Raw genomic sequence first — 26708 nt, 5'->3', positions numbered from 1 at the left:
CTCGACTCATCCTGAGAATGAGCGAACATAAAAAGACCGACAGCGGTGCTCTTCATCCTTCCTCTTTGTTTTTCCAACCTCCCTAGGGCCAGAAACCTCCGTAGTACCTGTTTTTAGCTAGCTCTCTAACTGGCATAGAAGTAGAGATGCTTCAGACTCTCATAGTAGTGATTTCCTTCTTTCTGTTAGAATCATCTATTGCTAACAATCATCCAGGCACCTTCTGTCGCCCGAGTGTGAACCAAAACTTCCTGAATCAAAGAACAACACAGGCAGCAGCATGCTCCACACCAATCACTGATGCACCATCCCTCAATGTTGAACTTATTCTCTATCTTTGTGCACCCTAACGCCTGAATCCCTGACAGCTGTAAAGAGAAGACAGAACCAATGACAACACTAAAGGCTAAGGAAGAGAACTGCTTGTCCATTCATATTTAGTGAAGAGTTGATATCAGCCATAATTAAAAAAAAATGATCTGTAATAAAAATTTATAGTTACAGAATCATAACTTTAAGATTTTGTGTGACAAGGAACCGGTATGTTCACAAATACAGCTGATGGCTTTTTCTAGGTTTAAAAATTTTTGAAAATTAGCAAGCTTAAAACGACTGCAAGCGTAAAAAGATAGAAAGAAACAGGGTCATGAAAAAAGATCTGCAAGCTTAAATTAACTATTAAAAAAGCAAAAAAAGATCTGCAAGTCAAAAGGATCTGCAAGCCAATTCTCTAAAAGTTAATTCTAAGAATTTCTTGTGGCAGGGGTACTCTCAATTGCATGATGGCTAGAAATATTAGGGTGAACGCATGCTTTCTAAACAAGTAATTTAGTGACGCTTGCATTTGCTCATTTTGAAATGGAATGGCTTCATTTTTCAGTGGGGCTGATTAACTTTCAAAACGATCAGCCCTGAACACCCCTGCTACCCGGACATAGTTCAAGAACTACATGTAGCCCAGTTTCAAAACACGATAGATCGCCATGGGATTAGATGAAAGCCTAGGCTAGATTTACTTTCCAAAAAGAGCTTAGTGTGGTTTCAAATTAAACCTAATCTACTACAAACAGAATCTTTTCATCTATTCTTGCTTCTTCTCAAGTTTCTCTTGCTTTCCCTTCTTCCCTGCTCTAGACTTCTGATATTTCATGTAGCTCTCGCACGTTGTTCGAGATGGAGGGGGATAATGCTTCTCCTGTTTCTGTAAGAGCTACGTCTTTCCAGGGCTGTACGCATGGCACTCACTATATCTCTGTCTGGTGGTGGAAAGTGGCTGTTCGAAGCATCAGACTTGTTAAAATTAATCGTAAAGTACCGGTTGTCTTCATGGATGAGGAGGTAGACGCCCTTGCAGCGACAGTCATCAAAGTAGCTACGCAGCATACGCTGGAGTGTGCCTTTCCATCGGTAACGCATCTGCACAAGGCTGCTGTGCACAGTCCATGGCTTCTTGACACGCTTTGAGTCCGGTGTTTGCATGGTGTAGCATTTAATTCCAGTGTAGGTGAAAGATCTTGGACTTCACTATTGTCACTTGATATTATGGGGTGAGGTTTCAATTTATAGCTACGAGCGAGTGTTGTGCTTTTTTGAGCCAAAAGTCGCTTTTTAAAGGTGTACTTCTGTCGGGTGTCGCGGCGCTTGCATTCTTGGGCCACGGTCTGCGATCTGAAACCGTGGTCCACGCCATTTTGATTCGCGGTTGAAACTCGGCCACGCGATCCGAATACATGGCCTTCACCATTTTGATTCAATTTTCCACTCGGCCACGCGATCTGACCATTTATGCTAAAAGAAAATACGAAAGCCAAGAAGGAAAAATCCAAAAGTCAAAAAGGAAAAAGAAAAAGCATAAACATAAAAAAATCTGTGTAATCGCTGATGTGGTTTGATAAAAGTGTAGAATAGGTTTGAGCAGCTTAGGTTTTCAAAAAGAGATTCTTACACTTGGTAGAGTCAGCCGCCGCTCTTTTTAAATGGCTCATGATCTTCTAAAGTGAGAACTTAACAATTGAATTTCTTTCCTCCGTTCCTCCTCCTGTAAAGGACGCCAAGACGTGGCTTTTTGTGAGAGCATGGCTTGGCGCGCTCCTGTCCCTGATAAAAATGGGCAACCAGACCATGCACCAACCAAATCACGCCTTGGCGTCCTTCTGGTCCGGACCGTGACGGGATGTTGTGATCCTTCTGGTCCGGACCGTGACAGCCACAGCAAAAATGCTAGAAACCATCGAAAGCGAGATAGACCAGTTACCGCCGGCTGCGGTGACCCGGTCGATGTCGAGAAGTGTGGTAAACGACGGGGAACAGCCGAATGTGGAGCCCGGAACCAAGGATGCAACGTGGATCAACTTTAATTCGACGACGCGCCAGTATGCGACCCAACCAAAAGCGCAGAAACCGACTCGCAAGCGGAAGAAAACCGACGCCCCCACGGCTGTCCAGCCAAATGGCACCCCAAACATTGAATTTACAGGCAACAGCGATGGACGCCCGAACAAACTTGACGAAATTGCATGGCTTATAACCGAGCTGAAAGGAATAATTGCACAACAAGGCCAGGCGGTGGAGACTCTCAAAACATGCTGTGAAGAGTTAAAAGCAGACCAGAAAGAGTTAATCAGGCAAAACTCGAACCTTAAAGATGAGATAACTGCTCTGAGAACCCAGGTGACACATAAACCGGATCAACGATCTTGGGCATCAATTGCCTCCAACAGCGGAACGAATGGCGAATCCTCAACCCCTCCACCGGCCCCAACGCCCGCGCCTACAAAAGCTGACAGGAAAGACCCCCCGCTCTGCGTCCGTATCAGTGCGGCACAGGCTTCCGACCCCATGGAATATGGAGGGTCCCTCACAAGATATCTCCCCGTGGAAGAGGTCAAAGCGAGGGTCACAGACGCCCTACAGAAGAATACGCCAACCGAAGGAGTCGAGATCATCGGGGTAGGAACCACAAAAACAGGGTACATCATCCGCTTCCGGGATGAAGTCTCCAAAGACACTGCCACCGTGAACGAGGGGTGGCTCCGGAACCTGGGAAGCCAGACAAAGCTGGTCAGACCCAGATTTGGTGTGGTAGTACACCGAACACCCACACATGAAGTCGACACCGAGGACAAACCACAAAGCATGAAGAAGATAACAGAGGAAAATGAGCTCGCCCAAAAGGGATACAAGGTAGAAGAAATCGCATGGCTCAAGAAGAGGGAATCCACGCTGGGCGCGTCGGCATCACTTGGAATATGGTTCGATAGTGCGGAAGCTGCCGAATGGGCGGTAAACAATGGAATGGTGTTTGGACATCGATATATAGGCAGCATTGAGGCATATCAGATCAAGAAGAAACGATGCCACAGGTGCCTGGCCTTCGGCCACCTGGCCTGGAACTGCAAAGAGAGACTACGATGTGGTTTCTGCACGCGAGAGCACAACACAGCTAACTGCCCTCGAGAATCGACTCCTAAATGCGCAGACTGCGCAGAACGCCACCCGACAGGAGCAACAGAGTGCAAATCGAGAGCCAATATCACCATCCTTCAATGTTAACACAGAAACTGCGGATTTTACAACTGAACGCCAACAAAAAACGTTCGACCATGGAAGCACTCCTCAATGACCGCAAAATTGGAGATTTGGAGGTGCTACTCGTACAAGAACCCCCTTTCACATATTATACAACACCAATACAACACCCACATTGGAGGGTGTTTCAAACATCATGCACCGAAACACACGCCACGGGGCGCAGTCTAATATATGTCAACAAGCGCATATCAACCTCGGCATACCGGCAAAGGCGGTGCCACAGCCCAGATGTAACAGCAATCGAGCTCCAGATAGGAGAGAGCCAGATCTTAATTTTCTCCACATACATCCCGCCATTCGACCCGGCAGACAACCCGATACACCAGACCTTAAACGAAATCAGCCGGACAATCCGGCTCTCGCCCGCAACCACATTGATCATCGCAGGGGACTTCAACCGACATCATCAGATGTGGGGTGGAATCCAGGTGAACCGAAGACGAGCCCGAGACACCGGGGGCCTCCTGGACTTCATACAGGCTCAAGAACTCCATAGCTGTCTCCCACCTGGCACTGCCACCTTCTGGTCAGCGAGCCACCCAGGCACATACTCCACACTCGACCTCACACTCAGTAACGTCCCACACCAATTACTCAAATGCCACCCCTACCGAGACAACTACGGCTCCGACCACCTAGCGATCTACTCAGAATGGGATCTGCAACTGAAACAGAAAGATCCAAGCCAGCCACGCAGACTTTTCGACCAAGCGAACTGGGAAGAGATTGGCAAAGCTGTAGAGAAGGCGATCCCTACACCACGGATCGAATCAACAACTCAGCTAGACGGAATAGTTGGCAGATTAATCACAACGACAATAGCAGAAATAGACAAGCACACCCCGCACGCAAGACCATCTCCTTACGCCAAACGCTGGTTCAGCCGAGACCTGAAAACACAGCAGTCCGAGTGCAACAGAAGCCGAAGGAGGTGGCAGGCCAGTTGCGTTGAGCGGGGAAGCGACCACCCAACCACCCAAGCCCTACACACGGACGCGCTGCGGAAGCGCAGGGAATGGACTCGAACAATAGAAAAAGTCAAGCGAGAGCACTGGAAAGAATTCCTCGACAAATCGAGTGCGGGCAACCACCTTTGGAAAGCAGCAGGATACATCTGCCCCTCAGACAATCACGCCAACATTCCGCCCCTGGTAGTTGAGGACACTGAATATGCCGACAACAAAGACAAAGCTCAAATACTACTGAACAGTTTCTTTCCTCCAGCTACATTCTCGCCGAGAGAACCCCCCACCCCAACCCGGGAGGAACTGCCCTGGGAGCCGATCACGGAGGAAGAGATCCTGGCAACGCTGGCGAGGACCAAAAGCAAATCAGCCCCCGGGAATGACGGTCTCCCAGCATTAGTGTGGAAGAGTCTATGGAAATACCTGTCGAAACTCATACACCAGATCTTCGAAGCATCAATCAGACTGGGACACTACCCAACAAGTTGGAAGACTGCGGTGATTGTAGTACTACGGAAACCTGGGAAACCGGACTACACGGCCCCTGGAGCATACCGCCCGATCTCCCTCCTTAACACACTGGGAAAGGTCCTGGAGGGAGTGATCGCGAAACGCCTTACATACTACACAGAGAAATATAACCTCCTCCCAAACGCACAATTCGGAGCCAGACCAGGCAGAACTACGGAACAGGCACTTCTAATCCTGGCCAGCGCCATCGACCAGGCCCGGAAACGCGGTAGGGTCCTGACCCTAGTCTCCTTTGATATCAAAGGGGCCTTCAATGGGGTAAATAAAGACACATTGGAGGCCAGGCTCAGAGAGATGGGAATCCCTCAGATAGCGCGCAGATGGGTCCAGAGCTTCATGGGAAACAGGTCCGCCAATATCAAATTCGACGATTTCAGCACCGAGGTAGCCTCGCTTCCTAACGCTGGCCTTGCCCAAGGATCTCCCCTCTCCCCAATCCTCTTCACCATCTTCAACTCGGACCTGGTCGACCAACCGGTAGACCACAATGGAGGCGCATCCGCCTTTATAGATGATTATTTCCGCTGGAGAACCGGACCAAACGCAGAAAGTAATCTGCAAAAGATCCAACAGATAGATATCCCTAGAATCGAAGAATGGGCGAGACGGACCGGCTCACGGTTCTCGGCCGAGAAGATGGAGCTGATCCATTTCACCGGAAGAAAAAGAGACCAAACAACGGGGTCCATCACGATGAATGGACACACCATCTCACCATCACCAGAGGTCAAGCTCCTGGGAGTATATTTTGACCAGGAACTAAAATGGAAAACACACACACAATATATGGTCAAGAGGGCCACCAACACATGCGTCGCCATCGGACGCCTATCCCACCTACGGCCAGAACAGATGAGGCAGCTCTACATTGCCTGTGTAGTCCCCAAATTGACATACGCCTCCACGGTATGGTACAACCCCTTAAAGGGAGCCACGCAAGTCAAGGCTCTCACCAAGGTCCAGCGAACGGCCCTGATCAGGATCCTGTCCACATTCCGAACGGTGGCAACACAAACTCTTGAAATGGAGGCGCACATCCCCCCCCTACGCGCCCGGCTGCGACAGCGAGCCCGGGATGTTGTCATCGGCCTCCGCACACTCCCACAATCCCACCCGATACATGGGCCCCTCAGGAGGGCCATGGCAGGTGCAACCTGCAATGGAGACAGACGTTACTACCCACTAGAGGACACGATGAGAATGTTCCACAGGGAGGAGATGGAACCAATAGAGACAATCGACCCATGCCCCCCGGAACCATGGCAGAAGCCAGTATTCAAAGGCATCTACCTCGACTCCGACAGGGCCAGAGCCATAGAGAGAGCTACGAAAATAATGGAAAACCCAGCCAAGGCAGTCTTCACTGATGCCGCAAAGGAGAACTCGGCGCTTGGAGCAGCGGCGCTGATCATGGACGAATCATACCACATCCAGTATGGCATACAAGTTGGTGTTGGGCGAGAAAAGCACTGGACTGTCACAACGGCTGAGCTGCTAGCAATATACCATGGACTCTACCTGGTATGGAGATCTCACTCAAGTGAGGGGACACCGCCCCCCCACCAACGCCACACATACACCATCCTCAGCGACTCCCGTACCGCTCTTCGAGCCATCGCAAACGCCTCAAAACAAGTCGGAGGACAGATAATCCAGAACATTCTGCACACAACAAAAGAGCTGAGATCCATAGGCGTAGACCTCTGCCTCCAGTGGGTACCAGGGCACAGTGGAATCAAGGGAAATGAAATGGCCGACCAGCTCGCCAAGCAGTCAATCAACCCAAACCCAACGCATGGTTTCCCAAAGCCTGCCTCACACCTTAGGGAAGCCAGCCGCAACAGCACCACACAGGAGTGGAGAGATGAATGGTCCTCAACGGCAAAGGGGACTCACCTGCGGAAGATAGACGCAGCCCTCCCGGGCCGACATGCCCGCCGTCTATATGCCACCCTTCCAAGGCCTCGAGCAAGACTCCTGGCGCAACTCAGAACGGGCCACTCATGGCTGAATGAATTCCGAAACCGAATAAAATACGCTGACGACAACAAATGTGAATGTGGAGCAAAAGAATCGGTCCATCACGTCCTAGTAGACTGCCCGAGACTGCAGCAACAACGTCGGGTTCTGCGACAAAAGATCGGGGACAGGTTCAACAATATCTCCCTGATGCTAGGGGGTAAACCACCAAACTGGACAATAAATGGGACGGAATGGAAAATCAGTAGGGGAGACCTCGATGCGATCCTAGACTTCGCTGAAAGCTCGGAAAGATTCCAAGGCAGAGACAACTAGAGTAGATCACTCACAGGCCCCGACGAGGCATTAAGATCGTGCATGTAATTAGACTTGAAAGGATAGATGAGAGTAGCTGTAATAGTGGTAGCCTACATATCCCGATGAGGGAGAGGTCAGGGTAGCTGATCCAATCAATCAATCAATCAATCAATCAATCATGACGGGCACTGTTTTTGGGCTGCTTGGCGTGTTATGGAGTCATCTCTCACTTTCCTGTTTCTGCCTCGATCGTTGGACATAAACACCACAGAATACACACGATGACTGTCAAATCGTGTATGCTGACCAAATCGCACAAAACGTCAAAAAGTGAAAATGCAAAATTACAAAACTGCAAACATTGCCTTTTCGCACGAGTGCAGAGATGCAAGCCCACCACGCCTTGCCCGTCATATCAGTGCTGGGCCTTGCTGAGCTTTAACCACCAAAAGGTGGGCCGTAAATGACGTCATAGATAGAACCTTCCAGACGTCTGCGCTTTTGCCCAGCGACAGAAGGTTAAGCGTAGACCTATCCGAGGCCATTCTTCAGGGAAATATCCCCTATTCTTTAGAGCACCTTCAATGACAAACGAAGAGGGACGAGAAGAGTGACTGAACCAGTTGACAAGGAATAGGGCAGCGAGAACTCCATTGAGTGTTGCCAGGAGCACGCAAAGTCGATCCCACCAAAAGCCCGTGCCCTTGTGGTCCGGACCAGGAATGGCGCCAAGCCGTGATTTGGTTGGTTTGCGTATGAGGCATTTCCTCACATGAGGGTTCTCTCGAGATTCTTGTCACAGAAGAGGTTTTCTAAATAAATACTCTTTGGCCAAACTTCACAATATTTAAAGGCTGTTAAAAAATCCATGTGTTCTAGCATCTGACAAAGCCTTCATATCTCAGATAGTAATACAAGATAATGCCTTTGTGAAACATGGGGACTTGAGAACTCTCACTCGAATCGAGTAACTTCATGTGTTTAGAAATATCTCAAGCCGAGCTAACTGAGTCGCACAGCAACTTAAGAGAATCATTTTATTCATACAAACCTCCTGTAAGTGTTTCCTCAGGAGCTTGGCTGAATACAAACGAATTTGGCGATCTGGCGATCTGGGTGAGTGACTGCCAGTAGTTCACTTTTCAGAAGATAATCTCTGCTGTTTTCTTGCAGCAGGCTTGAAATGTGTGAGGTAACAAGACTGGGACGTATGCCTAGGAGAGAGTTTTGGATATCTAGGCTATGAGCGTTTAGGATCAAACGATGAACGAATTCTATTCAAACGCATGCTTGATTGAATTGCTGTAAAACTGCTATGACTAAAAACTCATCAGACAACAATTATAATAAAGCAACTCAAGTCAGAGAATTTGTCAACGGGCCAAGTGGGCGATGGCAAGCAGAGTTAAAAAAGGATTAATGAGGGCCACGATTCGCAGATGTGAACGTTTGTTTCGCACTCAGGAGGTGCGGGCTGGACTGGCCCGTTGTCATGATGCTGCCCCAAATGTTAGAATGAACTGATGTTTTGAAACGCCCCAGGTACACAGACCACTTTCATTATACATATCTTGTTGCGAAAATGAACAACGAATATTTCTGAGAATTCTGAGCTGAAAAGCTTTCGCTTAAATGTTATTTCAGAGGGATCAACGTCAGTAAAATCCGTGAGATGTTGTGTTTCGGATCTTCGAGTTTGCTTTGTCCCCTTTCAAAATTCTAGGTTTTGCGGGAAAAGGTTGAGCCTTAAGAGAGAAGAGAGCAGGGAATATTTAGTTTGATTTGTTTGCTCAATTTCGATATTCCAGAAATTTTGATTCTACCCCGATGGACTCGTAGCAGATCAGCGCACCGGACGGCCCGGAATGATATTCACCAACCATCCAATCTTTCTACTATTATTCTTCACTCATTGGAGCAGCAATTTTTTTCGGTGTGCCCCTGTCCGATGCCTCGTTGATCGCTTCTTTCGGAAACTCCCTGACGGCGAAAACGGTAGAGGGACAATGTGTTCCACCACGGCCACCGATCCTGCTAATTCGCACTCCTAGACTCTGCTGAAGGTGCCCCACGGAGATTCATTTCGGACTACAAGCGCCTGCTGCGCCCGATCACCCGAGTTCACGATGGCGGGAAGGGAGAGATCTCTTGGAAGTGGTGGAGAGCCTTTGCGTTTGTTTGGTGCTTGGTTCGGAGCCGGATTTTGAGAGGAGAGCCTGTCGTCTCCCATGAGGTAGGAAAAGCCAGCGCCATCCTAGTGAGTCTGGCTTAGTCCAAGTAGCAATTGCGAGCGCACTCACTTTTCATTGCAATCACTGCTTTGCCGTCCCTGGGGCACCTGATGTCCCTGGGGCCACTGATTTTGCCGTCCCTGGGGTTACTGCCGTCCCTGGGGTTACTGCCGTCCCTGAGGTTACTGTCGTCCAACAACCACACACTGCTCATATCTAATTTTTGAAATTTCACCACAACCGCGCGCGTAATTAAGCTTAAACTGACGTCATCTTATTGGCCTGGTTTTCGGCTACGGCCCGATACCCGGAGCCATGGCTAATAAGGCCAAGTGGCCCCAGTTGGGCGTGCAGCCGCAAAACCTGCATGAGCACGCGACGCAACTCATAGCAGAGGCAACAGCATTGCTAACCCTAGAAAAAGGACAACGCCAAAAACTACCAGATCAATCATTAGAATCCTTTCTGAACAGCGTACAGGCTTATGCCAAAAAATCCAGGGCCGCACCATCCTCCCACGAGATCCTCGATAAGTTGAATCAGATCCACCACATCGCGAAGACCACCATCTCAGACGACCTCACCCTCATCAAGAACGCGGTCAACCATGCAGCAACGCACCCGACAGCCAGAAACCCAACCTAAGCCGACAGAGTCAGGTCTGGCGGCACGCCCCCCCAGCCCAGAACGCCTCCACCCGCACAAACGAACAGCAAGGAGAGGGAGATAATAGTCAAACTACACAACCCCGAGGCGGCCGCACTGCTGCGAGATAAGACACCGGGAGAGCTACGCGAAAGAGTCAACAATGCACTGAAGGAGCGAACACGCAGCACGGAGCGACCGATTCAGGTGGTAGCCGCCAAACAACTGAAGAGCGGAGACGTGTCCATTCACACGGTGAACATCGAAGACGCCAACAAACTGCGAGAAGAACAACAGTGGACACAGGCCCTGGGCAGAGAGGCCAAGGCCCTCCAACCCACATACGGGGTCCTGGTTCACTCAGTTTGTACGGATAAGGAGAACATAGACCCCAGCAACCAGTCACGATCCATCGAGAAGATCCAAACAGAGAATGCAACTTTACACCCTGGAGCAACGATCACCTACGTAGGATGGCTCACGAGGACGGGAGCAAAGAAACCGACTTCGTCACTGGTGTTGGAATTCACCACCAAGGAACATGCAGACCGAGCGATCAGAGAGGGATTGGTCCTGGATGCCTGCTACCATCACTGTGAACTCTACGACAGAAGCTGCAAGCTGAAGCAATGCTACAAGTGTCAGAAATACGGCCACATTGGAACTCAGTGCAACGTCAATGAAACATGCGGATACTGTGCAGAACCCCACAACACGAGGGACTGCCGAAAGAGAGAAGAAGATCCAAACTCTACACCTAAGTGCGCACTCTGCAAAGGGCCACACGCAGCGTGGAGCAACAACTGCCTCACCCGCCAAGCAGAGATAGCGAAGGTTGAACAAGCAAGGAGAAATCGACCTTCGTACTACATCAGACCCGACGCCACAAGCAAGGTGGCACAGCCTGCCACCCGCCCTACCATACCCCTGTTCACCGGCGGTACCCTACGACAAACCCTGGACCAACGCAAACGTCCCGCGGAAGCCCAGCCGACTGAACGTACCACCGCACGACCGAGACGGAACCCGCAATCGACCACATTTCACAACTTCACGCAGGAAGATTCCGAAGTCTTTGTGCTGAACAAAATGAGCCTGCACAGAGCGATGGAGGACCGGGAAAGAGAAATGAGAATTGAAAACGAGGAATACACACCGAACAGAGATTCGCCGATAATGACTCGCTCCAGAACCGCATCCCAACAACCCCCTGTAGACCCAGCCCTCATAGACCCCGCACTGACCGACCTCGAAATGACGCAGAACGATGAGTAGTACAAGCAGCCTATCCATACTGCAGTACAACGTCAGGAAGTCCAAGAACAAGGTCATGGCCAGCCTGCTGAGGGATGAGAGGATCAAGGAGTTCGACGTGATTGCAATACAAGAACCGTGGCGGAACAATTTCACCAACACAACCCACTACCCACGACCTCAATCCTTCGATCTGGTGTACTTGGACGACCCAGGCACCAGGACGTGCATGTTTATAAACAGAAGAATACCGCGCGGCAGATGGACCGCAACTACCCCCTCTCCTGACTTCTGCACTGTCTCCATCCAGTGCACCGAGGCGCCCGAGGACACAATCCATATCCACAACCTATACAACCCGGAGACCAGCACAGGGAACAGCACCATCCCCCTCCTGCGCACAATGGTAACCGAAGCCGACAGTGAGAAACAGATCGTGGTTGGGGACTTCAACCTCCATCACCCACTCTGGGGAGGTACACGTAGCGACCAGGACGCTGAGGCGGAGGAGCTGGTCTCGCTCATGGCCGACCAGCAACTGGAACTCCTGATCCCTCCGGGGACGGCCACGTACGATGAACACAATAGACAAACCACGATCGATCTTGCTCTCGGTACACCGTGGATCCACGAGAGGAAAGCCTACTGCGGGCTCAGGGAAGATCTCGACCACCAATCGGACCATCAACCAATCGCTGTAACAATCATGACGGCGGTTGAGACATGCGACCCACCCGACCAATGGCAATGGCAACGGACGAACACAGAGACGCTGGAACTAGAACTCAAGAGGAATCTACCCTACCCGACCGTCTTGGACTCGGAGGCGTCGGTGGACCACCGAGTACAAGGACTAGTTCACGCTATAACAAGAGCCATCGATGCCTCCACGCCGAAGGCCAAACCAAGTGACCGCTCGATCCCCGGGTGGACACAGGAGTGCAAGGAAGCACAGAGGACAGCGAGACGCCTTCGAAGACGATACCAGAGGACGCGCCTCGAGAGCGACTGGGAGGCGTACTGCCAAGCCAGGAACTACAAAGCGAGACTCATCAAAAAGACACTCCGCGACGCTTACCGAGCAAGGGTCAGGGAGGTGAGCGACTCGCCACACGGGCTTTGGAGGCTGGCGAGATGGGCCCGCAGACGAGGGACAAGACAGGCGTTCACACCACCACTGCGCCGAAGCGACAACAGCCTGGAGCACAACCACCAAGCCAAGGCAAACCTGTTCAAAGAGACGTTCTTCCCACCCCAACCTAATGTGGATTTGTCCGACACTACAAACCAAAGGTACAGCGACCAACTTACCTTTCCCCCTATCACAGAACAGGAGATAACTCGAGCAATCGGATCCATGGCCGCCAAGAAAGCACCGGGACAGGACGGCATCCCGGCACACATACTTCAACGACTGCTCCCCTACCTGACACCCCATCTACTACAGATCTACAACGCATCCCTGGACCTACAATACTGCCCAGCGCACTTCAGACAAGCCAAGACGGTGGTGCTACCCAAGCCCGGCAAGAAAGACCTGTCAGAGGTGAAATCGTACCGCCCGATAGCCTTGCTGAACACCCTTGGTAAAGCCTTGGAGTCCATCCTGGCAACAAGGATCTCTCAGGCGGTCGAAGAACACCAGCTCCTCCCACGCACGCACTTAGGGGGAAGAAAGGGAATGTCGACGGAACACGCGCTTCATGGTCTGATGGAGCTGATCTATCAGTCCTGGGACAACGATCAGGTAGCCAGTCTCCTCCTGCTGGATGTAACAGGCGCCTTCGACCATGTCTCTCACCCCAGGCTTCTGCACAACCTGCGCAAGAGAAGGATGGACGAAAGGATAGTGGGATGGGTAGCGAGCTTTCTACGAAACAGGACAACTATTATACAGCTACGGGAGCACACAACAGAACCTCTCCAAGTGGAGACCGGGATCCCACAGGGTTCCCCGATCTCTCCAGTGCTCTACCTTTTCTACAACGCTGACATCCTGGAAGACGCGCCCCTCCGGGTGACCGGGGCAGCGGCCGGAGGTTGGATCGACGACATCTACTTCTTCACCAGCAGCTGCACCACCGACGAGAACTGTAGAAAGTTAGCAAGAATGCATGGACGAGCGGAGGCATGGTCGGCCACTCACGGATCAAAATTCGACCTCAAAAAATACCAACTCATCCACCTCACGCGAAATCCAAGGAGACACGATGTACAACGGGCTTTGACCATATCAGACCTAACGATTGCTCCGATGAAAGAGGTCCGCTACTTGGGCGTCATGTTGGACCAGCAGCTACGATGGGGCCCTCAGATACAGCATATCGAAAGCAGAACGTCACTGACGTTAAATGCCCTGAGGTCCCTGGCAGGTTCAACGTGGGGATCAGCGCTGGCCACGCTAAGGCTGGCATACCTGGCCATAGTGGTCCCACAGATCACATATGCCTGCTCCGTGTGGCATACACCGCGCGGCGAAGCAGGGCTCACAGAAAAGATGCGCACGACCCTTGACAGGATTCAACGAGAAGGGGCGAGGATCGTAGGAGGCGCATACCGAGCAGCGTCGGGCGCGGCCTTGGATGTCGAGCTCTTCATGACGCCTCTGCGTCTGCAGCTGGAGGAGCGAGCACACCACGCAGCACTGAATATCCTCACCGGCAGCCAGTTCCAGAACGAAGACGACAACAGCACCTCAGCATGGACCCCACCGATACGCGGAGACTCCCCCACCAGCCCCCTAACACGCCTCTACAACAGCCTCGTGATGAAACTGGGAGAAGGAGCGGTCAGTTATCTGGAGTCGCGGATCCCATTCCCGGTAAAGCCGTGGTGGAGAGCGCCCACGATCACTATCACGGAAGGACGAGAAGCGGCGGAACGACTGCACACACACATTATCAGCGGAGCCGACCCACCACTGGCAGTCTACACCGACGGTAGCGGCATACACGGGAAAGTGGGGGCTGCTGCATTAGCGCCGTCGATCCACACCCAAGAACTCGCTTATCTCGGCAAGGAAACGTCTACCACCGTCTATGCAGCCGAGCTTCTTGGCATTCACATGGGCCTAAACCTAATCCTAGCGTCGGACCGACGCAGAGCAGCAATCTTCACGGACAACCAGGCAGCCCTAAAGGCTCTCCAAAACCCCAGAAGATCATCCGGTCAATCCATACTTCGGAGGATCATAGATGCTCTAGACAGGGTCCGCGCCCAGGGCCTTCAGGTGGAATTCTACTGGATCCCGGCGCACCAAGGAATCGAAGGTAATGAATTGGCGGATAATCTCGCAAAGGAAGCGACGGGCTGCAGACAACAACGAGGCAGAAGAGGGAGGATGATCACAGTGGACACTGACGATACCGCAGCTACACCTGACTTCCTAAGACACCTGATATCCGCAGCCAAGTCGGAACTTCACCGCCAGACCCAGGTACAGTGGGAGCGGGACTGGGAGAACGAGTCATCGGGGCGAGCCACCTACGTGCTCACACCCGCACCAAGCCCTACGGTCCTCCATCTACACCACTCCTTACACAAGGCCCTCAGTTCCACCATCGTACAGATGCGCACCGGCAAGATTGGACTACGACAATTCCTATATGAAAGAAAGGTGCCAGAGATCACTGACACCCTATGCGAATGCGGTGGCGGAAATCAAACAGTACGGCACGTCTTATTAGCGTGCCCTAGGTTTAACAACCTCAGAGCGGAAACATGGGAAGACACCGAGGGAAGAAGGGAAAGACTGGATCTCAAGGAGATCCTGACCACGCCTAAGCTAGCTAAGAAGGCTGCAAGATTTATGATCTTAACTAGACTCCTCGGGCAATATGGAGCAATTACGGAGGACAAAATACGATAAGGCATGCACTGAGTTCTTTCGGTTTATAGGACAAACAGGAGTCAGGGGGACCCACTGGAGGACCTTGGCTACCATCTAGACTGTATTATATGATGTATATTAGCTATAGATACCCATCGTCTGCATAGCTGCGGAAAGCGGCTGGGCCGGACGTTAAATTGAATAGAAGAAGAAGAAGAAGAAGTTACTGTCGTCCCTGGGGCCACTGATTTTGCCGTCCCTGGGGTTACTGCCGTCCCTGAGGCCACTGCTTTTGCCGTCCCTGGGGTTACTGCCGTCCCTGAGGCCACTGCTTTTGCCGTCCCTGGGGCTACTGCCGTCCCTGGGGCCACTGCTTTTGCCGTCCCTGGGGCTACTGCCGTCCCTGGGGTTACTGCCGTCCCTGATTGATTGATTGATTGATTGATTGATTGATTGATTCATAGACTGTCCCAACCGCCCGCAGGCAGTTATGCAGCGTACGACTATAAATACAGGTGTTCCCGCTCTTGCTTCCGAGACCAAGCTATTCGTGGTCCGAATTGCTTCCCTTCTGCTCAAGCTCAGATACCCCTCTATCAATAATCTTTCTATCAGTTCTGTATCTATGCACTTGTCGGGCCTTTCCTGACCCTCCTTGACTTCTATATACATGTATGCATGCTCAAATAGGCAAAGTAGCAGTATCTGTGTATGGGAGTACTTGCCAGGCCATTCCTAGCTCTTTCCTGATTCTGTATGTTTGTGTTATTCGAGATGCCGATGTGACCGCCGTTTAAGTTCTGTGACGTGTGTGGCATGCTTGTTGATGTGAATCCGGCCGCGTCTCCTTGGGGCTCTAATATATACATACTAGCGCACAAGCTGACAATGTCATTCAATGTGACCTGTTCTTGAAGGTATGTTCGAAGCTGTTGGTGGTTTTGTTGTTGACCATATCCGTCCCTTCTATTCTGCTTTCTATCGCGTGGTTGTCAATCTCTATTGCCGTAAACTATTGTCGGACAGGAAAATGAAACCCCCGGGTTCGTTTTCCATCGTAGGGCGTACGTGAAAGGGCCGACACTCCCTTCATGTACTGGGGCTGTATGTTTGGTGTTTCGTGAGGCTTGGGAGTTGTTTTCGGCGCATTGGCATGTTGTTGGCAGGGTGTATTGTGTTCTTGAAGATAGATTCTATTCTGTTGCTGTTTCGGTCGTATCTGTTCCTTCTTATCCGTGTCTCTGTCGCGTAGATCCGACGCTCCGATTCCGTAAACTGTTGTCGGGCAAGAAAGTGGAGGGACCAAGTCCGCTTTCCATCCAAGGGGCGTACGTTGAAAGGGGGCACAGATTCCTTTCTGTACTGGGGCTGTATGTTTGGTGTTTCTTGAGGTTCGGAGGGTGGGATTTCGGCGCGTCGACGCGCTGTTGATGGAAGATATTGTGTTCTTGACGATAGGTTCTATGCTGTTGATGGTCATTGGTGATGATCTGGGCATATCCGTTCCTTCTAATCCGTGTCTCCGTCGCGTACTCGTCAATCTCGGATACCGTAAACTATTGTCGGGCAGGAAGGTGGAGGGACCAAGTCCACGTTCCATTCAAGGGGCGTACGTTGAAAGGGGACACGACTTCCTTTCTGTACTGGGGCCGTATATTTGGTGTTTCCTGAGGTTCCGAGATTGTTTTCCGCCGCTTCGACGCGTCGTTGATGGTGGATAATCCTACTGCCGTCCCTGAGGCCACTGCTTTTGCCGTCCCTGGGGCTACTGCCGTCCCTGCTAAAATATTCGCTCTGCGTAGCCAGTACAAGCCTGTGTGCAGGTAACAGCGTTGGCGAGACGATGCCGCTAGAATAACGAATAATCACGTGATTCGATTAGTCCATATTGGGGATGGTGGGCCAAAGTTTACCACCTGCTCGTTCAGACGCCTATTCACCCGCAAAGCGTGGTGCGTGTCGCGCGGCTTAGGTTGCCGAATGCCGAATGGACATATATCGTCAACCTGTATTGTACGTCATCATATCCCTGCCTATTCAGGAAAAAAGCTTTCTCTGACGTATAGCCCTGTTGCCTTGGCCTAGCGTATCGGTCCATTCCAAATGTTTCTCTATTTTCCTTTTATTAATCGATTCTTGAAAAGTGAGGGTTCCAACTGTCAAAAGTGTCAGGAATCATGTCAAATTTCAGGACTGTCGGCTATGGCCAGCCTGAGTGGAGGGAGGCTGATCGACGATGTCTCTGCTCTTTTCAACTGATAATATAAATCCCGATAATGATCACGCTCTTCTGTCAATATCTTCACCCTCTTCTCCAGCTCATCTACCCGAGTCTTCCGCTCGCGAAACCTTTTAGAGGCAACGCTATTTTTTAACCGTTTCTCTCTCGCCTCCAGTGACGTAGATTTCCGATCGACATTGACGCCTATACGCGATAATCTTTCCGCAAATTCTGTTGCTGCCTGTGGCATAGTCGTCAATCCACCCGGTTGCGATGGAGGAAGAGAAATACCTGTGGGATACTGCTGTTGATTGCATTGTGTTGAGGATGAGGACATCTGCGTCTGGCGAAACAAATGGTAGGATGATTGTGGCGTGGTTTCATGAAAGTAATGATCAGCAGCGAGTGTTTTGGAGGTCTGCTTTGAACTGTTTGCATGGGAGGCTACCGGCACCAGGAATTGAGTCGGTTGCTCATGAGTCGGTATCGGGTCGTGTTTCATCGTTTGCGGTGATCCCGAGCTCGACGGTTTTCCTTGATCTCGACGCCTTGAAGAAATTATGACCTCCGAAGGGCTATTGTCCGATCGAACCCGAGTGGCAACCTGTGAGGGCGAGCTGTGGCAGTGCTGAGGCAATTGTGAGGCAGCGGTCGTGGCTTGATATTTTGGCTGCTCAAAATTGGGAAATGTGTCGGCGTTTATAATCGCTCGTAGGTCGATGGGACGCTGCTGCATGTTCAGCCGTGGGAGCCTCTTTCCTTCGTATGGCTCGCGAAAATGTCCGAGATCCTTGGGGTGCTGCAACTTTTCATAATCGCAAGTCGTACCCAATAACTGGGGAACATTCGGTTTGATCACCTCTTTCTCGGCCGTCATTGCAACCTTGTTTGCTGTATCTTTGTCTGACCGAGTGGACGTGCAAACCTCTCTCGGCACGCACGGGAGGATGAGGTTTGGGAACTCCAGTTGTGTCATAGAGGCCTCTGCCCATGCCGGCAAAATTGAGAAATTCAAATACGTTGCGTGAAATTTTGAGTATATACCTGGCTGAAGAGACGGTTGGACGATGGGACAAATGGTCCGGAGGGCACCAGGTATTCATTTATATTCTGTCTCGTCAAGCCCATCTGGACGAACTAGACGGCCAGGAACGCTACATTACGAGGTCCCGCGAGTCAATCAAGTCGCCCCAATTCCCCTGCCATACGTGACTGCTATACTTATTCAACCAGGCATGACCTTTGGCGTTGAACTCCGCCACGCGAACCGATTCATCAGGGCATACATATTTCCCGATTGAGGGTGGTCTTGGCGTTGGAGTGTCTGACATTCCTGAATAGGGGTAGTCTTGGCGTTGGAGCGTTAGTTGATCATCTCCCATCCCTGAGCGTGGGTGGTCTGGTGTTTGAGCCGCGGTGCTTGTTATGGCTACTAGAAGTATATAGGATAAGACTGCAATCACTGTTGTTCATCCATCAAGGATATGATCTCGTTCAAAATCAACTCTTCATCCGCTGTCAGATTCCACGATAATTTCTGTTCATCACATTTTAAGCACACAGCAGCGCATATCTGGTATGGATTTTCTCTACGAGAAAAACCCACTGGCGGATGTTGAAACGGCCGATACCCGCAGTTTAGCCAGGGCAATCGATGCAGCGACCTGGTCGGCATTTCTGCAAGTTCCGTTTGCTGAATGGGTTTTGAAAGCAACTGGGCGCAACGCACATGTGGTGGATACGTTCCTTTGGTACCATGAAATGCTCAGCGTTCGGCTGTACTACCGCCTTCGACGGTGTTCAGAGGCGCAGAAGGTCAAAAACGACCTTCTAGAGGTAAGCCGAAGCCGGTTGCTTTGTTTGCATTGTCTGCTAACTTCGAGGGAAGATCATCTCCGAAGTAAACCCTTTTGCACGCTCGATAATATCGAGCAGCATCGAATCGCTGAACGGACGGCTTGTGACCTCCGATCTGAATATCGGCTTCATCGTTGGACCTCTGCGTGTTCTCCCAACCGTTGACCTGACTCCGGACGTATTGTACCTCCTGGATATTCGCTTTCAGCGGACTTATCATCGACAATGGGATTACGATGAGATGGCAGAGTTTCGAACTGACACCTCGCTTTTCCGCGGCATTCGTCACACACCGCCTGGATTACTAGCCAGTTCGATGACAGAAAACGACCTGAGGTCCTTCCGCGACGATTATGCCCTCATGTTCATGGAGGACAAGGGCATCCACAGGTGGCTCGATGCCTTGGGTCACTCTTGGAATCGTCGATGTGAAGACGTTGCCGACGGTCTTCAAACTGACTTAAAGCACGGTGCTGCGTTAGTCGAACTTGCTGTAGTAAGCCTTAATGCCACTTTCTTGCTCATTGGTTATTTTTTAACTGGCGATCAAAGTGCTTATATGAACGTCGAAACTTTCACGGGTCGACTGCGATATTCTACGGTTTGAAGCAAGGTGGGTGGGACGACAAGATGATTCCCCTGCAGCTGTCGAGCATTGTCAACTATCGAGCGTATCGCGATGAGTTAAAAAAGGGCCCGGCATTGCCATTTGTGTTTCTTTCTATCAAAGAGCTCCAGTTGTTGACTTACTGCCTCAGGCACCATGGACCATCCTCCCTGGAGTACAAAAAAAATCTGCGGGGCGTAATGTGTACAATTGAAGAACTATTCATGTTTAGATCTTACATCGCCAACACAAGCAAGGTGACAGACACCATGCAGCGCTTCTCAATATCAATTTATGCTTCTACTTTTAGTATTACATAACACATTGCAATCTAGTCTAGCTTACTCACTCTTCCATCATTCCTGTAGGTTTCTAGTTGGTCATCCGTGCCGCTCCCTTGTAGTGTATCGTTCAGTTTACAAGTCTCAAATTTAAACAAAGTTTCTGCAGGAGGAGCTACCGGAGAATGAGCTTGGCTACCAATTAGAGTAAGCCATGTAACGCAGCGAAATGAGCAGTGTATGTAAGAGCCCCTCGAGCAACTGGCAGCCTTGCGCAAGGCTGTCAAATGAGAGGAGGCCTCAAAGGTTGATTTATGGCAGAATCCCTGGTTTTAAAAAGGAAGCTCGCCTGCCGAAAGTCGCTTGCAGGAAAAGCTCCTTTTCTTTCATTTTTTTCTCCTTTTTATTATGTGCTTGATCTGTTTTTTGCCCAAGATGATGGATTCGCCGCCAGTAAGATCCATGTTTCAGAAGGTTTGGAATTTAACACCACCGTAAGTTCGAGATATATAATTGGAGCTAGTTTGACTGATTGGATAGGAGATTGGCCCCACAACCGAGAACGTTGCCAAGGTTGAAATTCATGTGGGCTTCCCCTCATGATACAGTGCGGTCTCGAGTCCGCAAGGCCCCGCGCCATCATGCGCGGAATCACATCATCATGGAAACTATTTGAGACAGCATCTGATGTCACGCTGGACCTCCATCAGGAGGGTGATAAAGTACTTGAGGCTTTTAACTTGGATGGATATGTTATATTTAAGGGCGCTGCTGACACTTATTCCATGGAGGAGGCTATAGAGAACAGGGTGAGAACCTCCACTGCCAAATTCCTTTCCACTTGACTGACAAACTCAGCCCGTTCGTCATTTTCTTGATGCAACGGGCTCCGACTTCAAATGCATAATGTGCCAACATATTGTCAACTCCGTAATTGAGAAGTCCGCGATCGACCGTTCGCCTCAGTGGGAGAGGCTATCAAAAAAGCCAGAGGTCATTGTAGTGACCTGCTTTCACCTTCTCGGCGACGATAGTTCGTGTTGGGAATGGGAATACGACACAAGCGGCCGGGGTAAAGCGCTTGGGCGAACAAAGGTTGTCAGCGCCCGTGGTAGAGACGTGTATGTGAAAGTCCTCAGATTGAACCCAATGTCGGCTATTAATGCCTACTCTAGGATCATGTGCAATGGTTGGCTAGCGAATCAGTTCCCAAGATCGAAGGGCAAAAAGATAGATTTATATCAACTGAACTACATTCAGATGAGTTACAGTTTGACATGATAGACCTTTTGAAGCTTGCCCACTCAACAAATAGATGAAGAGTGAATTGAACTGGGATCAGCCATGGAATCAACACTGTAGTCGAAGATGGATCCGCTGGGGCCGATATATGAGGAGTGAATTGAACTGGGATCGGCAACGGAATTGACACTGTAATCAAAGGCAGATATTTCGGAGCCGGTCGACGATGGCTGCATTACAGCATGAAAGGGAAGCTCGCCAACTTTGTCCGCCGCAGTCCCTTCAACAACTGGTTGCGGGTCAGGACGCTGTTCTTCAGGTACGCGCTGCTGATTTTGCTTCCTAGCAGAATGAACAGTATTTCCGCTCGAGGGCGTTCTCGATAAATCTGATCGTTTCTGGCGTTGGTCCCGAAGGTTCCCCGATGTAGCGCCTCTTTCGCAGTCACCAAGTTTCCTCTTCCTTGACGGGCAGCAAGTTGGATGTTGTGCTGTGGCCGGTAGTTCGACGTGAGACACTGTCTCTGTTAGTGTAGATGCTATTCGAACGAGCAATGGAACTCACAAGCTCTGCGCAATTGCCTAAAAGCATCAATCCTGGAGCGGCTCGATTCTAAATGATCGTTTTTCTCGTGCAACCAAAGAGATTTGGCTGAAGCGAACTCTTTTCCACACTGAAAACAGTATCTCCCGTCCAGTATCTCTTTGTCAAACCGGTGGCTAAGATCAGCTGTATTTCGGATATGCCGTGGCAGGTTATCGGCAGTCTCAAACTGGTGCTGACATCGTGCAGCAGGGCACTTGTGCAGGTGTGGCCGAGACTCGTGTCGGTCATGTTGCTGATATGGTCGTAGGCGCCGTTTTATATCCCTTAAGCTGCAAATGCGACCGCCGAATGCCTCATCCAAATAATGGCCTGCTTCTAGAGCGCTGATGATGTCCTCTGCAATAATCAATCGCGCGTATATCAACTCGATGGTTTTGCACAGCTCGCGGCTCTCTCTATGCGAGAGGGTTTCTGGCGGGTTGGCTTGTGAGGTGACGAAGAATTCCAACTCTGTGATAACTGTCAGACACCAAGTCATAAAGAGAGCGATGTTACTTACCCATTCTGCTGGCAAAAATCATCTGTATTTGACGGAAGATGGAGCATGGCATGCTTGCACCCAATTCCCATGGTACGCGCATCATAGCTCCTCACGTGACTACACCGACCTCAGCAAAGTGGGGCTGGCTCTATATACCTTCAGTCCCCCGTCTACGTTAACCGCACCATTTTACGGACTCGTAGGCTGCTAGGGACAGTTTCAGGGATCGGATGGATGAGGGCGAATTGAGCAGGCTCGGAGAAACGGCCCCTGCCCTCCACGTTTCCCATTGATGTATGGCTAGCGATGTTTACAAAATTTGACTAACTTCCATCAATTATTGAACTACAACAGAAAATCAAACAAAGGCCGGTCCTGCGCCAGACATCTTCATATACAATCACCACGAACATGGAAGCAGAGGAGATCCGTAGAAACCGGGCCTCACGCGGTGGGACCAAAGAATAAATACCAACATATCCCGGAACCTCCGATTTGCCTTGGACATCTGACCAGAGACATACATCGAACGCTGCGGTATCGAACCCCAATTGTACGGCTATTATTGGTATGAAGCCACGGCGGCGATAATCACGCCATCCACGTCCAATCCCACGCCGAAGGATGACCCATCGTTGAGAGAGTAGCTGCGTGGCTGCGGTTCCCTTGGGATACGGCGTCGAGTTCCGCAAAGGGAGGGAGCTGAACGGAACGTGAGCGTTTTGATGCGGGTTGAGAGAATGAGAACGGAACTGTCCTAGATCGTCTCGCCATTTCTTGTTCTCCCAGTTGCCAGTGCATAGCTTCAACGGCCCTCCAGGGGATGGACATCTCCTCTGCAATTTTCGCCCACATTTCCGACTTGGATCTGCTTGCTCTGTCAGTACGAGAGCCGGTTGTCATCAGATATCACGCCGTTTCCACCTTTCATATAATAGGGCCAACTTGGTCTTGCGATCCTCGCTCCACTCACTCCGCCTCTCAAGGTAATTTTGGTAGTGCAGGCGACAGCTGAGTGCACTTCGCCCGGGGAGTTCCTTGCTGATATCTCCCCACGCCATTCCGCGCTGCCGAAGCTCGATGATCAGAACATCTTCTTCTGGGGACCATTTTGGCCTTTTTTTGTCCGAAATTTGGCGTGCTTGGGGGCTATCGCTCTGGACGTCAGGTGCCATTGGTTTGGGTGCTATTGGTTTGTTTTGGGCTAAGTTTTGAATTGTAGGCGCCATAGTGAAAACTGCGGCATTTTATGAGGAGAAAAGGGAAGATCGAGCGAGGGAAACAAAGTGGGAGGAGGGCTGGCTTTATATGCCTTCAGCCCACTGGTCTACGCTAATTGTCCTCTTTCGAGAGCAGATGGGAAGTGACTATGAAGGACCGCGTCGTCCACACCATTCATTAGTGATGAGCTACGGACAGTTTATTGATCGAGCATGCTCGGAGAAACGGCGCCTACGAACAGAGGGAGGTTCCTCCGCACTTCCGTTGATGTATGGCGAGCGATGTTTACAAAATTTGACTAAGTTCCGTCAATTATTGAACTACGACAGAAAATCAAACAAGGCAGATCTTGTGACGGATAAAAGGCGAAGTCATGGAGATTCAACGTTAAAACAAGCAGTGTTGCCATCAGGAACAATTACTGACAAAGAAACATGAAAGAGAAACGTGAAGCAGAAAATATCTGTCCCAGTCCACCTCGCGAGAACGTCAACTCGTAGCTAACGTCTCGCCAGACAAACAGCAGAGGGCCTCCCAGATTGGCCATTAACATCAAACTTTCCATTATACAAGCATAAAACCGAGACGTAAGAATGCGTTGGGTCCGCCAGGCTTCCGCGATGGATCAAGCGTTGTGAGCCTGGGAACTCTCCGCAAGATCCTCGAAAGAGTCAGTGGGGTTGGCAATTGCTCGTGCCCTGACATAATTCTCCGGTTTTCCCCTTTCATTGCGGGCTTTAGCAACCCAGCTGTCCGCATCAGCCAATGCGTCGGTAGGTGACGGCTTGCGTTCACCCCAGGCATACTGTGCTGCATCAACAACCGGCGTGCCTGACTGCTCCATGTTTTCTTTGCTAGCTTTAGGTGTTCTCATTTCGGAACATTCTTTCATCGCAGGATCGAAACCAACGTTCTCGTTATCCATAAATATGGGATCACATTCCATCCAAGTGGGTGGTATGTCTGGCATATATTTATCCATAAGCACGGGCGATTCTGATTCGGGGTTGCGTGAGAAGGATATCTCCTGCCCTTGCGGCTTCAGCTTAGAAGCATTATTCAACACAGTCTCTGAACACATGTCAGCATATGCTCCCAGTTTCCAGTTGAGATATCAATTACCTCCATCTTGCTCAGGGCTGGCACACCCACCAGCAGTGTCTTCCGAGGGATTGGATTTGGAGGTGGTGGAATCCTCCCTGGCTTCGCGAAGAGCTTCTACGAGTTCTTTCGCATCGGAATGCTGATACCCATCTCCTGTTGTCACGCTCTGCTGGGGACTTTCATCGATAGGGGTACATGGAGGCGTTTGGGCCAGTGGGGGAGTGACAGGGGACTTTCCATTGAGCTCCATTGCTTTAGGCATTGTGGTAGTTGATGGATAAAGAAGGGTTGGAAACTGGGTCTGGGGAACTGGCTTGATGAGGTCTGTGAGTGTCTTGAATGTCTGTTCATTGCCTCAGGATTTCGGGGGGAGGGATCGTAGTTCCTTATATACCATTCTGTCAATACTCCCCGGCACATATTCTTTCGTCGCTTGGACCATGTGGGATAGGGGAGGAGCTTGCCGTCACTCTCCCAATTAAGGGATGCATAAAACTGTGCCGCAGGATACATAGTCTCGACCCTGTCGACTGATGTCGATCTGAAAACCCATCTAGACCGTTGGTTTGGACCCAAGCATCCAGGTTCATCATCGTAAACTCCATGCTGTCTCTGGACGTATGAGATTAGACGATCGGTTGAGAAAAGATGCATGTTCTGTCGTGGCGGTAAAAATGCGTCGCAAGCTTGCCGAGACGCAGACCTTAGTTCGGCATGGACAGTACAAATTGGATACCAGGTGTGTTGTCCCTGAGCTGCAGAAAACTGATCAGAAAGAGAAACTGCCTGAGGTTAACGACAATCAGAGGAGAGAGCGTTGGCACAACTTGCATTAGTGCCATGAGGAAGTAAGAGAATTAGGAGAATTAGGTAAATTAAGAGAATTAGGAGAACTAGGAGAACTAGGAGAAGTTGGAGAAGTAGGAGAAGTAGGGGAACTAGGGGAACTAGGGGAACTAGGAGTAGGCGAAGGAGGGAGGGGTATAATGAATCAGCCACACCTGGTGGCTTAGCTCAGAGTTTCAAGGCGGGGTCGGGCGATCTTACTTCCTTGAAGTCGATCAAAATTTCCTCATGCAGTTCGCTACGATAGATATTTGCAGTCAATGCTCTTGCCGGAAGTTTTGATAAAGGTTGGTATAAGGGATGTTTTACTTTCCAGAGTCCTCAAATTGCTGATTTTCTCAGGGAGATTCGATCTCAGTTCGGAAATCAAAAAACAACTCGAATCATAATCACTGGTTCAGTTTGATATGACAGGCACAGTAACAGAAGATATCTTGGTATGTCTTCTTTTGAAGCTTTTTGATTCTATAGCTAATGTTTCTCAGAAAAGTCGCTGGACAAAGCTAGCCGCGTCGCCAGAATCCTTCAAGTATGATCTGGGCAAATATATCTGGGCAGAACCGAGCGAAAGAAAACTCTTCTGCTTCGAATGTGAGAATATCGACTTTCAAAATGAAGAAGGGGGCCGGATTTGGAGCACGAAAGGAAGCGGAGAGATACTCCTTCCTGCATATGTTGGTGTTTACATTGTCAGGGGGAAATGGAAGATTGAGTGATACAATCAAGTGCCGGGCGCAAACAAGTTGTTCATTATCTCGAAGGACTCAACGAAGGCTAGCCGCAGACGAAGAGTGCAGTGTTGAGGTTGGTCGCGATACACTTCCATAATAACGCAGTCGGTTGTTTCATGAAGCAGATTATCCTTCTCCCATATTCGTAGCTTACTCTTCCCAATAGCGTTGCATATATCAGGGCAGAA

General features: G+C 50.3%; 7 protein-coding genes across 7 annotated transcripts; 3 read left to right on the top strand and 4 right to left on the bottom strand.

The window, feature by feature from the left end:
• Positions 1-1210: 1210 nt before the first annotated feature.
• Positions 1211-1479, bottom strand: HCAG_03069 (predicted protein; the record flags this gene model as incomplete). The annotated part of the gene is made up of 2 exons (XM_001542848.1): positions 1211-1244; positions 1316-1479. 2 exons carry the CDS (start codon positions 1477-1479, stop codon positions 1211-1213), a joined length of 198 nt encoding a protein of 65 aa, XP_001542898.1.
• Positions 1480-2217: 738 nt separating this feature from the next.
• HCAG_03068 (predicted protein) lies at positions 2218-7382 on the top strand (the record flags this gene model as incomplete). The annotated part of the gene is made up of 3 exons (XM_001542847.1): positions 2218-3282; positions 3363-3412; positions 3479-7382. The coding sequence occupies 3 exons, from the start codon at positions 2218-2220 to the stop codon at positions 7380-7382; spliced, it is 5019 nt and encodes a 1672-aa protein (XP_001542897.1).
• Positions 7383-9411: 2029 nt separating this feature from the next.
• Positions 9412-9594, bottom strand: HCAG_03067 (predicted protein; the record flags this gene model as incomplete). Its single annotated transcript, XM_001542846.1, has 1 exon — positions 9412-9594. One exon carries the CDS (start codon positions 9592-9594, stop codon positions 9412-9414), a length of 183 nt encoding a protein of 60 aa, XP_001542896.1.
• A 316-nt stretch (positions 9595-9910) lies between these two features.
• HCAG_03066 (predicted protein) lies at positions 9911-15362 on the top strand (the record flags this gene model as incomplete). The annotated part of the gene is made up of 3 exons (XM_001542845.1): positions 9911-10195; positions 10277-11511; positions 11552-15362. The coding sequence occupies 3 exons, from the start codon at positions 9911-9913 to the stop codon at positions 15360-15362; spliced, it is 5331 nt and encodes a 1776-aa protein (XP_001542895.1).
• A 3760-nt stretch (positions 15363-19122) lies between these two features.
• Positions 19123-20411, top strand: HCAG_03065 (predicted protein; the record flags this gene model as incomplete). The annotated part of the gene is made up of 4 exons (XM_001542844.1): positions 19123-19380; positions 19433-19897; positions 19954-20265; positions 20385-20411. 4 exons carry the CDS (start codon positions 19123-19125, stop codon positions 20409-20411), a joined length of 1062 nt encoding a protein of 353 aa, XP_001542894.1.
• Positions 20412-21593: 1182 nt separating this feature from the next.
• Positions 21594-23793, bottom strand: HCAG_03064 (predicted protein; the record flags this gene model as incomplete). Its single annotated transcript, XM_001542843.1, has 5 exons — positions 21594-22021; positions 22096-22587; positions 22742-22766; positions 23143-23495; positions 23592-23793. The coding sequence occupies 5 exons, from the start codon at positions 23791-23793 to the stop codon at positions 21594-21596; spliced, it is 1500 nt and encodes a 499-aa protein (XP_001542893.1).
• Positions 23794-24464: 671 nt separating this feature from the next.
• HCAG_03063 (predicted protein) lies at positions 24465-25205 on the bottom strand (the record flags this gene model as incomplete). Its single annotated transcript, XM_001542842.1, has 2 exons — positions 24465-24910; positions 24962-25205. 2 exons carry the CDS (start codon positions 25203-25205, stop codon positions 24465-24467), a joined length of 690 nt encoding a protein of 229 aa, XP_001542892.1.
• Positions 25206-26708: the final 1503 nt, after the last annotated feature.

The sequence above is a fragment of the Histoplasma capsulatum genome, genomic scaffold, assembly GCF_000149585.1.
Source record: "Histoplasma capsulatum NAm1 scaffold_2 genomic scaffold, whole genome shotgun sequence".
Taxonomy (NCBI): Eukaryota; Fungi; Ascomycota; class Eurotiomycetes; order Onygenales; family Ajellomycetaceae; genus Histoplasma; species Histoplasma mississippiense.
The sequence above is the reverse complement of the archived record's forward strand: the minus strand, read 5'-3'. Positions and strand labels throughout refer to the sequence as shown.